The 13,240-nt window shown below is 40.9% G+C and overlaps 2 protein-coding genes across 3 annotated transcripts; both read left to right on the top strand.

The window, feature by feature from the left end:
• Window positions 1-4,160: 4,160 nt before the first annotated feature.
• Window positions 4,161-8,815, top strand: LOC120283280 (agamous-like MADS-box protein AGL30). Of its 2 annotated transcripts, none has more exons than XM_039289921.1 (11): window positions 4,161-5,106; window positions 5,241-5,300; window positions 5,395-5,413; window positions 5,500-5,564; window positions 5,669-5,684; window positions 5,786-5,847; window positions 6,518-6,614; window positions 7,278-7,325; window positions 7,438-7,559; window positions 7,783-8,140; window positions 8,473-8,815. In XM_039289921.1, the coding sequence occupies exons 1-11, from the start codon at window positions 4,922-4,924 to the stop codon at window positions 8,491-8,493; spliced, it is 1,053 nt and encodes a 350-aa protein (XP_039145855.1). In that variant the 5' UTR covers window positions 4,161-4,921; the 3' UTR covers window positions 8,494-8,815. The 2 variants fall into 2 exon arrangements, with proteins under 2 accessions (XP_039145855.1, XP_039145854.1); XM_039289920.1 differs by having other exon boundaries at window positions 4,162-5,106; window positions 7,432-7,559; window positions 8,473-8,814.
• A 247-nt stretch (window positions 8,816-9,062) lies between these two features.
• On the top strand, window positions 9,063-13,086 carry LOC120249801 (cellulose synthase-like protein D5). The gene is made up of 3 exons (XM_039258457.1): window positions 9,063-10,086; window positions 10,186-10,987; window positions 11,081-13,086. Exons 1-3 carry the CDS (start codon window positions 9,161-9,163, stop codon window positions 12,845-12,847), a joined length of 3,495 nt encoding a protein of 1,164 aa, XP_039114391.1. The 5' UTR covers window positions 9,063-9,160; the 3' UTR covers window positions 12,848-13,086.
• The last annotated feature ends 154 nt before the right edge of the window (window positions 13,087-13,240 follow it).

The following is a 13,240-nucleotide window of genomic DNA, read 5'->3' as shown; positions in this document are numbered from 1 at the left end:
AACATTTTAAAAGGGGTAACACGAAATGTTAAGTGTAAATCAAAAATTCGCGAGACCTTATGGAGTCGACCATTTTTACGTCGCACGGGTAAATGGCGAGCTTCTTTGATCCAAGCATTGAGCGACTCGCGACATTTGAATACATCTCACCACTAACGATCACCTCCGAGCAGATAATTCGACCAATGTGCCATATCCGATTTATTAATCAACCCGGTGATGAGCTTCGGGTGATGTGGCTGCGATTCATTCACGGTATCATCGAAATCTTTGGCGATCGCGGAGCATATCGACCGAGACTCATCCTTCGATGTCTTCCCAAGTCCGACATTGGCTTTCATAAAATTGGCCTCCAAATGTCGAAGCAGTGATGCATGTGGCGAAGAAGGGAAGACTCTCGCAATTGCGTTTACAAGGCCCTTCCACCTGTCTGACACGAAGGTAATTATCTCATGATAATCTCCTTCCTCATATAAAGCATCGCCTAACTTAGATATGAACCAAGTCCAATTGGCATCGGTCTCGTTGTTGACTATACTCGAAAGGCGACGTGGAAAAACCATTGTTTCCATCTTTCCCTCGTGGCAGCTGATGGTATGCCCCGATATTTTTCCAGAGGAGTGGGTACCATCGAGAAAAATGCAGCTGATCCGCAAAGCCCTCTTGAATCCCACAATACACGCTGAAAAGAAAAGAACGCATGCGTCTAAAAGCGATCTCAGTCTCTTTTCCACGATCGCTTAGCTGCCGGGATGTCACGTCACCTTATCCACATATCAAAGCAAAGCGATCAGATGGCGGAGATGTCGACTGCCATCAAGGACCACCGACTCACGATGCTGCTAGCTGATGGATAAAATGGCTGAGACAAATCCGCAGGCATCGAAATCGTGAAAGATCATGAGTATCACATGGTGTCCACATACCATCAAGCGAGGGCTCTTTTTCCCAACCAAGCCCGCTTGTATGGTATGTGACACCATGTTCCCGCAACATGTCCCTTCACGAATGTCGATGGCCTTGATACGAGGGCGGTCCTTGAGCCTCGAATCACCGATGCGCTTACCCATTTTTTGGACGCTTTCGGATATGACGCCAAACCTATGCCACCACCGCAAGTGTGTGACGTGTTGATTGTCTTGATTACGAAAGTATTTTTTTATTATACTCTTTTGAAGCGTGAAAGGCGCCTAATGACAACCATCGTGCCGCGATTCCACGATCACTCCGATGTTTCTCGTTCTTTATGAATTTGAAAGTCAAAATTCCGTTTGATTGCATGATTTCAAGTACGTCCCCGAAATGTTCCACAGCGTCAAAAGCGTTGTCAATATCCAACGATAGCACTTGAGAATGGTCTCGGCGAGGGATGGAAGACATCCCACACCGTCCGGGTCACCATGGGATTGAGCGGGAGCACTCGCGAGAATCGAATTCCCACCTGACACTTCGATCAGAATGAAACGATCAATATATTAGTCGAGAATATAATATTTAAGGATAATGCCAATATTTAAAGCGTTAAATTAAATACTTAAACCGTTACCAATTAGCGTGAGCGACTAGTACAATATGTTAAGCGATGACCCGACATATTTAAACAATAATGAACCCATACTGATGGATCGAAATAAAAGAGAAGGAACTTACTAACGAGTAGAACTCGCTTTTCATTAGGATTCCGCGATGGCACATTATGCGTCTCGACAACAAGATCAACTACATCGCATTTGAAGATGGAGTGCACGTGACACATTCGCTGGAAGTCAACATCGTTTTCTATTGGACAAACCGCTTTTATATCCATCCGGTGTGATAAACTTCACCCTCGACAGGGAAACTTCGAGACCCCTATCGCTCACATATCTCAGCTAACACCAACTCCCAAGAAGTCCGAGCAGTGAACATCGGCACTCTTCCCTCCCCGTTGAATTTAGCAATACCGCAAAAATTCTCCATAATATACTGGCCGAAAACCAAATCGTACGAACCAAATGAAATGAAGAACAAAAAGAAGACGAAGAAGAAGAAAAAGAAGATGTAAACAACAAACAACGGTCAGATAGGCAAACAAAAAGTGCGCGATTGTATGCATGGAGGATAGACTAGACGTGATGTGATGTGATTGGGCGGTATTTTTCCTTCCATCCCAAGGGCAAAAAGGGAAATATATGTCAATGTCACGAGTAAGACATATTATCATCGCTCGAATGAAAGTTCTCACCTCAACATGAGTCTCTGTTTAAAGCGTCGAGCTTTTTATGTTTAAACGAGATACATATAGTGTTTAAAAATAACGGTTTTACTTTTTTTAACTAAAGTCTATATAATGTAAATAATATGTAAAAGCGTTTAAACATCTTTATGTATGTGATTAAACACCGTTGTCATTGTTTAAAAGAGTAAATCGATTATTAGTATAAACTGTTTGTATTGTTTACTAATGCCGTTCTTTTGTTATGTCTCGCTTTTAAATTTGAAAAATACAAATCTACGATAACATTCTTATTCAATATTAACTTATTTTTGTCATGTTTAAATTTCATTTCTACGGGTTTAACATTTTTTTCTTATGAAGTATCAGCGTAATTACTAATGAAATGTACTTAAAAATACTGAATCTCGATAAAAAAATATTTAATACAATACAATACAACATTCATTTTATTATTAAATATCAGCAGTAATTACGGATGACCATCACTTAAAATACAAATCTCTGATAAAAAAATAGAATGTAAGACAATACAAAAATTCTCTGTTTAAGCTTCAAACTCTCCGTTTAACGCACGACGTAACCATCACGGACAGTCATTGCTTTATAGATCAAGTACATGCGGTGAATACGGTGTCCACAACACTCGCACTGACCCGGCACTCACATTTTTTTATTGATCAAGTTCTTTTTAAAGGATATGTGATGAACCTTCTTCCGTAATCATCTGCGATCAACTCAGAGTGAAACTTTCTTTTCTTGACCCAGGCGAAACGCACTCCGCTCATTGCTTACCCGTAGAGTAGAGCAAGAAGGCGAGCATTTCGACTTGGGCAAGAAAAAGAAAGTTTTCACCTCATGAGCTATTTAGGGGATGACAAGAGGAAAAACAATCATGACACATCCTGTAAAAAGTCTATGATGTAAAAAATGTGGTTTGAATGGTGTGAATGTCGTGAACACCAAATGTTCGACTCGACAGGATGACCATCACATAAGAAGAAGAGGAAGAGGAAGAGGAAGAGGAAGAGGAGTGGTTGCGCCAGTAGAGTATGTTCAACGAAATGGTTCTTCCTTCCCATTTATCTCGCGAAACCCAATGACCGCTGCTTTCGAGCCTCGATTTTTTTATGTCATGACGGCAGTGGAAACGCTTGGGTAACCGAACGTGCATTAATTACGCTTGGAGACCGCTGCCACCATCGCGTTGTATATTTTAAGCGGATAAAAATACAGTTTAAACGATAAAAGAAAACATTTAAACATATAAGCCAATATTTAACTAATAACAGATATATGTAAATCTAAAGTTCAATATTTAAACAATACTAACAAGTATATACACAATGCTTACTTGGCAATGATTCATCGACGATCTGCGATTGTGACCAGTTAGCGTGGTAATGGCTACAACACAACTTGCGAACCAGAAGGGTGGCAATGACGACAAAGACAAAAAACTCCATAATTTAATCGAAGAGCTAAAAATTGAGTACAACAAATGAGATGAAGAAAAAGAAGAACAAGAATAAGAACAAGAACAAGAAGAACAAGATATGAGTACCCTAAACTTTGTTTGAGAAAAAGCAAGCAGGAGGCATTGGAAAAAAATATCGCATAAAGTTCGGACATGATGTGATTGAGTACCATTTTTTTTCCCTCCTTTTCGCAGCAAAAAAGGAATTTCATATCATGGGACACACTTCAACTTACCGTGAGGGGTTAAAGTGAATGTAAAAATATAACGGAGGGCTGTCCGGGGTGTGCAAAAGTTGGAGGGGGTTTTTGGGAAGTTTTGAAAATTACGAGGGATGAACAGTAATTTTCCCTTATTATTATTATTTTTAAAAGATTTAAATAAAAGGTCAGTTGCGGTAGAGAAGGGCCTAGTGGGCCCATTTAAAGTGGGAAGGCGCGGAGTCCGTGGGCCGTAGGTGAAGAGGCCCACCAGCGTCAGCATCGCTCGCCGGAGAGATTTCTTAGGGATGTCGCTTTCGTTGTACGGACCGCAGTGTTGGGCTCTTTCGCACCCCCTCCCGCCCCCCGCGCTTCCCGCCACTTCTCCTTCTCCTTCTCCTCTAATCCTCATCGACCTTTTTCGCACCATGATTTCCACCTCGTTATCGTCTCTTTCTCGCTCTTGATTCTCGTTTGATGTTTGTTTTTCTTCTGTTGATTTTGATCCAGTCTTTCTCCATTTCGAGGATGGTTCTCGGAGATTGGTGATTTCCTTCTTGGTTTCGCTTGAGGGTTGTATGTATTACTTGTTATCTTGTTGAATTTGCTCTGAATTGACTCAGATTAGGTATACTTTCATGTCTATGTGAGCTGTGGGGGTCTTTCGAAAGATAGGATTTATTAGAGTTTTACTTGGATTCTCTCAACTGAATTTGAATTATTTTCTTCGTTTATTGGAAATCAATCGGGTTCTGGTGGTTGGCTTCTCTTTCGATCTGGTGTTTTTAGTTTTTTTGTTGATTTTTAGCCTTGCCTCTACTTAAAGGTTTGATTTTTGATGGGATCTCTGGATGAGCTCTGAGGAAATCGATTAAATTAGATAGCTTGACGTCCTGTTACTCGATTGTGTTTTCGACGCCAAAAAGTTATTGTTTTGGTAACCTTTGTGGAATGCTTTCGTGGTTAGCATTTGTAGATTCTTGGGTTTTTGTTTAAAAACTAGAGCAGAGGATTGTGCCATAGAGAGGGATGGGGAGAGTGAAGCTGAAGATCAAGAGATTGGAAAACTCCAGTGGGAGACAAGTTACCTACTCAAAAAGGAGGGCAGGGATCTTGAAAAAGGCCAAGGAGCTCTCCATATTATGTGACATTGACATTGTTCTTCTCATGTTCTCACCCACCGGCAAGCCCACATTGTGTCTTGGAGAACAAAGGTATACTTTCATGTCCTCCCTCTCCAACTCATCCAAAGAATGGGCATTCTTAATATAGGTGCTATAGTATTCATTATGAATTATAAGGGAACTTGAAAGCTCAAGGTCAGCATCTTAATTTGTTTGTCTGACAGCAACATTGAGGAGGTCATAGCAAAATTTGCTCAACTAACTCCACAGGAGAGAGAAAAAAGGTGGCTACTTGTTATTACTTATTGCAGATATGGTCCATCCTTAAAGTTAAGAAATATATATTCTCTTAACAATTGTTCTTCTTGATTTTAACAGGAAGTTAGAGAGTCTTGAAGTAAGTTCCCCATCATTTGTAGTCATTTTCATCTTCACACAGTGGGTGGCTTCTAGAAACAAACTTATCTTTTTTTGAGAATATAGGCATTGAAGAAGACATTCAAGAAGCTGGACCATGAGGTCAATATCCAAGACTTTCTGGGCTCCAGGTATATTCTGAAGTTAGATTTGGATAGCACACCCAATCCTCCATTCCAAAAACTCTCTTTCAGTGAATGGGAAAATTAATGATTTTTATTTTGTTTTCTTGCAGTCCTCAAACCGTTGAGGTATGTGTGACAAAGGCCTGTTATGTTGCAATATTTTGCAAAAGTAGGTTTAGCTTCTTCTCTACTTTGCATGTCTAGTCTTGATTTGATTTCTTGAACAGGAACTGGCTAGTCAACTGAGATTAATACAAGCTCAAATATTAGAGGTACAACAGAGATTAAGGTATTCTTTAACTTGTTTATGGATGAAAATGACACACTCCTGACACATTTATAAGTTGAACTTTAAATATTAAGATCCAATATTGAATCTTAATACTCATTATTGATTCACATGATCTAAATGAAACCCTTTTTTTATTGGAATAACTTCTGATAAAATCAAAGGCAATGCCAAACCACAATGTATTTGGAAAGCCTTAAACAAACCCTTATATAAATATGTGAGAGGTGAGATATGCTTGACACCAGCATTTCACGAGTTAAGACTTCCCTTTATTTATATTAGTTTTAGACTTATAACCTGTGCCAGATGCTAAAATGCTGGCTGAAATTGTCAAATTCTCTGTGGTTCTTTCAGTGAGAATACAGAAAAATAAATTCCTCAATGTCTATTATGAATAAAATTTATAGAGTTTTGTCTTTGCTCTTGTAATATGGGTGATGATTATCAATCCAAAAGAAAGTAAAATATAATCTGAATACTGCAAATGCTTTGACTAGAACTACAGAGCCAGTGCCCTTCTAATTCATTTTGATTGGGTATGATATGTTTCTAATACTTGTGCTGCTTTTATATTGCAATTGCAAGGAACATGCTAGTAATGGATATTGGTTAAATAAGCAAGATAATTGTTATCTTTGGTCATATCTCACAAATTTCATTTCTTCAGTTATTGGATGGAACCCGAAAAGATTGATGACATAGACCAAATCAGAGCAATGGAACAATCTCTCAAGGAAACTCTTGACCAAATACAATTACAGAAGGTGTGTTATCATTGAAACTTAGAGATACATGCCATTTATGCATAAAAACTTATACTCTTTATTTTACACCTACTATTGCATTCAATTCATTGACGCATTATGAAAGCTGTCATTTTTTAATTGGTAGTTGTGTGAACCTGGTAATTGGGACTTAAAACTTGCTATCTTCTGTAAACTTTTGCCCACCAGCTATGAAATATGCCACATTTGTGAACTGTTAATTGTCTTTGTGGGGTTTTTTGCATATTGCTCCATGTCTAATATGTTCATTTCAAGGTGGACCATGGAAGGGGGTGGACTCATCCTTTGGCTCTTCTGGAGGCAAAGGTGGGTGGCAGACCCATGGGGCTGCACAATTTCCTTACTTTTACTTTGACCCACATAATCATAGTGGCAAATTTGAGCAGCAGTCTCTCTTCACATGAACTTGACTGAAAATGCTGCAGCAACTGTCGACAATAATGAGAAGTGTCACTGGTTCTTGTCTAGCCAGTCCTGAATAATTCTATTTATGCTTGCGGAGTGATTATTTTTTAATGTGGCTGAAACAAAACAAGCAGCTGCTTTATGGAAATTGCATAATTTATGACATCAGTAAATGATTTCTGATTCTTATTATTATGTTTCCTTTCTTAAGATGATGCCATGTTGTTTGCCTAACAGGAAAATTTGGCCAAGCAGCAATATATATCTCTAGAATCTGTTAGCCAGGTAAAGCAATTTTTTCCCCTACATTATCTGAACTTTGGAAAAAAAAAATTCCCTCAGTTTTTTCAAATTTGCTGGAATTGCCTAATCATATTTGTGAATTTCATAGTTCCAGAACGACTTGCATTTGCCCTTTGCACTGTGTAGTATGCCACAAAACTTGCCAATCATGTGGCTTCATAACAATCATGGCCAACAACTTATGCTACCAGAAGTCTCTAATTTGCTGCCTCAGAGGTGAGTTGAATCTACAATATCAAATTATTGCATTTTCAACTGATGATAGATTCAAAGCTTTTCTTATTTGTTTTTCACAAGCTCCAGTCATCATTTTTATTTGTTGAAAAACTTATTTAAATAGGAAAAATTTTCATAAAATCTTTAGTTACAGTATCCACAAAAATCTTGCCAAGAGCTGGGATCTTCACACCTTTTTCCAATGTGTTGATTTGGTTTGCAGGGATATTGGATGCTCTACAGACACATCCCTTCAAAGTTATCCCAGTTACTTCAGTAGTGCAGAGAAGCAAACAGATACCAACGAGCCAGGACAAGGGGACTCCACGCATGGGTTAAGCCAAAATGAATGCCTTAGCCTGCAGCTGGGAGCCCAATATCCTTATCAGGGTTATAATTCGAATCTGCTTAATGAGAAAAATTGCAAACCTGCAGAAATCAGCTCACGGGAAGGTTTTGTAGAATACCAAGTTAATCAATTCGATTCACCCGGGCATGGTTATAATGCCAGCATTCAGAATTGGGCTTCAACTTCTGGGTCATGTGGTGTCTTGACATTTGATGATCGCTCCTATAATCAAGTGAGTTCTTATCACTGTCATAACAAAAGCATCGAATTTTATTGTACATCTATTTCTACCAACAATAACCTGCTTATAAGATAATAAATTTGAACTCATGACTCCCAACATCACTGCCATTAGAAGTTTTATCCTCCTTGGCACACATTGCCGGCTTTGACTGCTGAACTAGTGAGTTAGACACTTGCATTTTTATCATGGTTATTCATCTTGTTTTGGGGCAATCATATTATAAACATCATAAACATGAACAATTTACATAGTTCATCAAGTTTCCAATTTGACATTTAAAGATTTCTCATTTGACTGACTTTATTATCTATTCATTGCAGCAACCAAACCAGACCATTTAAATCAATCGTTCAAACTCGCTGGTCTTAACTGGTATTGTTCACCTATGTAATGCTGATTGTATGAGATTTTTTTCTTCAGATAAAAATCACAAGGCAAGCATGTTATTGAGGCAGGTTCTGCCTGCATTGTTATGAGGATGTGAGGCCCACATTGTCAGAGAATTCAAATCCAATGCTTTCCATTTATGTGATGTAAATCAGTAAAAATGTCTCTCAGAGATCAGCTGATAAAATGATTTCCAGTTGTAGAGTGAAACAATAACTAACATACATACATATATATATACATACATTTACATTATGTTGTATATTTATTTAGGCTTTTTTTTTGTTTGGTGTAGCACTCCTTTACATTTATAAACATCTCCTTGTTATGATGCATACATAGATACATACTCTAAGCATTATGTTGTTTATTTATTTAGCTGTTTTTTTTATGCATACATAGCCGTTATTTCTTTACAGAAAGTAGTGTATGAAAAGTCAATTTTGGAAATCTCCCAAATTTGAAAATAGTAGCCGTTGAAGCCGACCGTTGCAATTCAAAACTCTAAAAACCCTAACCGTTACCCTTCAAAGTCTCACTTCCAATTTCAGTCACCTTCTTCTTCTTCTTCTTCTCTCTCTCTCTCTCTCACTCTCTCTCTGTTTCTCTCTCTCTCTGAAGATGGTCCTCCAGAGATCATCCTCTCCGGCGTCTCCGGTCACCATCACCATCTCCTCCGGCGGAAGAGGAGCTGCGGAGGGAGCAATGGGAAGTAGCAGGAGCATGGGCTTAACCAGCCCAGCCCCTCGTCATTCCCTTCCCAACAACCTCCACTCTCCAGTCACCGCCTCTCACCCTTCCGGGCGGGCTTCCAGTGGCGGCGGCAGCCGCTATTGCCCGGCTTCCGCTTCCAGAGATGAAGGCAGTGAGGCCACCTCCGAGTTTGTCCACTACACCGTTCACATCCCCCCAACTCCTGACCACCAACCACTGCCATCCCCTAAGAGAAGCTTCATCTCCGGCACTATCTTCACCGGAGGTTTCAATTGCGTCACCCGCGGCCATGTCATGGAGTGCTCTGCTGATAGTTCTTCGGAGGAAGCCGGGGTCAAGTCGGCGGGAATGGTTTGTCGGATGAATGGCTGTGACGGCGAGGCGTTTCTCTGTGGCTCGAACTCTCCCTGTGAGTGTGACTTCATGATTTGCAGGGATTGTTACTTGGAGTGTATTGCCAGTGGAGGTCAATGTCCAGGTTGTAAGGAGATTTATAGAGGTGTGAGCGATGATGAAGAGTCGCTGGAGGAGGAGGAGGAGGACAAGGCGCTGCCGTTAACATCTATGGCTGAGTTGAGAGCGGGGAGAAGAATGTCACTGATGAGGTCCACCAAGGCACCACCCGATTTCGATCACAACCGGTGGCTCTTTGAGACAAAGGGAACATATGGGTATGGCAATGCTCTCTGGCCCAAAGACGGGCATGGTGGAGGAGGAGGAGGAGGAGGAATGGGGTTTAAGGGATTCGATGAGCCACCGAATTTCGGTGGGAGGTGCCGGAGACCATTGACAAGGAAAGTAGGAGTGTCTCAAGCAATCATCAGCCCATACAGGTACTAAAACACTAATTTTTAGCTTCTCTCTTTTTATCAATGTCTTGTGAATATTTCGAGGAAACATTGTGCAATGAGTGTTTGGGTTGCTGTTTTCAGATTGTTGATTATGATTCGTTTGGTGGCTCTGGGATTGTTCTTGCATTGGAGAATTAGGCATCCAAACCATGAAGCTATATGGCTTTGGGCAATGTCCATTACTTGTGAGGTCTGGTTTGCATTCTCATGGCTTCTTGATCAGCTCCCAAAGCTTTGCCCTGTCAACAGGGCTACTGATCTCTCTGTTCTCAAAGAGAGATTTGAGTCTCCTAGCATTCGTAATCCCAAGGGAAGGTCTGACCTTCCAGGCATTGATGTATTTGTATCGACTGCTGACCCGGAAAAAGAGCCTCCTCTGGTCACTGCCAACACCATTCTTTCTATTCTCGCTGTTGACTATCCTGTTGAAAAGCTTGCTTGCTATCTCTCCGATGATGGTGGCTCACTCCTCACTTTTGAAGCTCTTGCTGAAACTGCCAGCTTTGCTGGTGTCTGGGTCCCCTTTTGTAGAAAGCATGATATCGAGCCAAGGAATCCAGAGGCATACTTCAGTCAGAAAAGAGACCCTTTGAAGAACAAGGTTCGCTTGGATTTCGTCAGAGAGCGCCGGAAGGTGAAGCGAGAGTACGATGAGTTCAAAGTGAGGATAAACTCATTGCCGGAGTCCATTCGAAGGCGTTCTGATGCTTATAATGCTCAGGAAGAAATCAGGGCCAAGAAGCAGGAAGCAGCAGGAGGCAATGGCACTGAGCCTATCAAGATACTGAAGGCTACTTGGATGTCTGATGGTTCGCATTGGCCTGGGACTTGGCCTTCTGCCGAGCAGGATCACTCTAGAGGCGATCACGCCGGTATAATTCAGGTGACCATAAATCCCAATCATATGCATTCTTTTATAATCACACTCTCATGTCTTCAAGTATTTAACCTGTTATTTGTTATTTTTTTTTTTCAGGCAATGCTTGCTCCTCCAAACTCAGAACCTGTCATGGGATTAGAGGCTAGTGACAAGAACCTCATTGACACAACCGGCGTGGACATCAGGCTTCCGATGCTTGTTTATGTGTCAAGAGAGAAACGACCTGGATATGATCACAACAAGAAGGCAGGAGCCATGAATGCTCTTGTTAGAACCAGTGCCATAATGTCCAATGGTCCTTTCATTCTGAATTTGGACTGTGATCACTATTTCTACAACTCTCTGGCACTGAGAGAAGGTATGTGCTTCATGCTTGATAGAGGAGGTGACCGTATATGCTATGTTCAGTTCCCTCAGAGGTTCGAAGGTATTGATCCAAATGACCGATACGCTAATCACAATTTGGTGTTCTTTGATGTTTCAATGAGAGCCATGGATGGTTTGCAAGGGCCAATGTATGTAGGAACTGGCTGCATATTCCGACGAACCGCTCTTTATGGCTTTAGTCCTCCTCGAGCTACTGAGCATCATGGATGGTTCGGCAGGAAGAAGATCAAACTTTTCTTGAGAAAGAACACAATGGGGAAGAAGAGAGAATTGGAAGATGATAAAGAGATTATGCTACAACCTACAGAAGATGGAGATATCGAGTCTCAGCTCTTGCCTAAGAGGTTTGGAAGCTCAGCAACTCTAGTTGCATCCATCCCTGTGGCAGAGTATCAAGGCAGGCTGCTCCAAGACCTCCCCGGTGTTCGACAAGGCCGTCCTGCTGGCGCACTCACTGTCCCCCGGGAGCCATTAGACGCTGCAACGGTTGCTGAAGCTATCAGTGTCATCTCATGTTTCTATGAAGATAAAACCGAATGGGGCCAGAGAGTAGGATGGATATATGGTTCTGTCACTGAAGACGTAGTCACTGGTTATCGAATGCATAACAGAGGATGGAGATCAGTGTACTGTGTCACAAAGCGAGATGCATTCCGAGGCACAGCACCAATCAATCTCACCGACCGGCTTCACCAAGTTCTCCGCTGGGCAACAGGTTCAGTGGAGATCTTCTTCTCCAGAAACAACGCGCTTTTTGCAACCCGAAGAATGAAGTTCTTGCAGAGAGTGGCTTACTTCAATGTAGGCATGTATCCATTCACATCAATATTCTTGCTTGTCTACTGCATTCTGCCTGCAATCTCTCTATTCACAGGCCAGTTCATAGTGCAGTCATTGAGCATTACTTTTCTGGTGTTCCTGCTTGCCATTTCGGCCACATTGTGCATGCTTGCATTGCTGGAGATCAAATGGTCTGGAATCACACTTCATGAGTGGTGGAGAAATGAGCAATTCTGGTTGATTGGAGGCACAAGTGCACACCCAGCTGCAGTTTTACAAGGACTCCTGAAAGTCATTGCAGGTGTGGACATCTCCTTCACACTAACATCAAAGCCGGCAAGCGATGACAATGACGACATGTTTGCAGAGCTGTATGCTGTGAAATGGAGCTTTTTAATGGTTCCTCCAATCACTATAATGATGATAAACATGATTAGTATCGCCGTAGGCGTGGCGAGGACTATGTACAGTGAGTACCCTCAATGGAGCAAGCTGCTTGGAGGAGTTTTTTTCAGCTTCTGGGTGTTGTGTCATCTTTATCCATTCGCCAAAGGATTGATGGGAAGAAGAGGAAAAGTTCCGACGATCATCTACGTCTGGTCCGGGCTGTTGTCTATTGTCATTTCATTGCTCTGGGTGTACATTAGTCCCCCTGCCGGAAGGTTCAAGGATTCCATGAATTTCCAGTTCCCTTGAGAGATCACACAACAACAGCAACAGCAACAAGAGTTCATATATATATATATTGGAATATACTGAACTTTTAGTATGTTTGATTGTTTCTTAGCAGCAGTTAGATTTCCTGAATTTCATCAGTTCATGTTAGTTGATTGATACTTTGATTTCTCTGAGTTTTGTGAATTGTTGAATAGATTGGAGTTTTTTTTTCATTATTAATGTATACAACGTGATCCATGTGACTTGTTGTCACTTAATTTGCTTATTGATGTGAATTCATTAGAATTTAATATTATTATTAAGATGATTATTGTTGGAATAGTGACTACACTAATAAAAATTATTATTATTATGATTCTTGTTCAAATGGAACTTCTTCTTCACATTGGAACATGGAGAAGCAAAAGCTAA

This window comes from Dioscorea cayenensis, chromosome 19, assembly GCF_009730915.1.
Source record: "Dioscorea cayenensis subsp. rotundata cultivar TDr96_F1 chromosome 19, TDr96_F1_v2_PseudoChromosome.rev07_lg8_w22 25.fasta, whole genome shotgun sequence".
NCBI lineage: Eukaryota > Viridiplantae > Streptophyta > Magnoliopsida > Dioscoreales > Dioscoreaceae > Dioscorea > Dioscorea cayenensis.
Note: the sequence above shows the minus strand (reverse complement) of the source record. Positions and strands in the feature narration are given on the sequence as shown.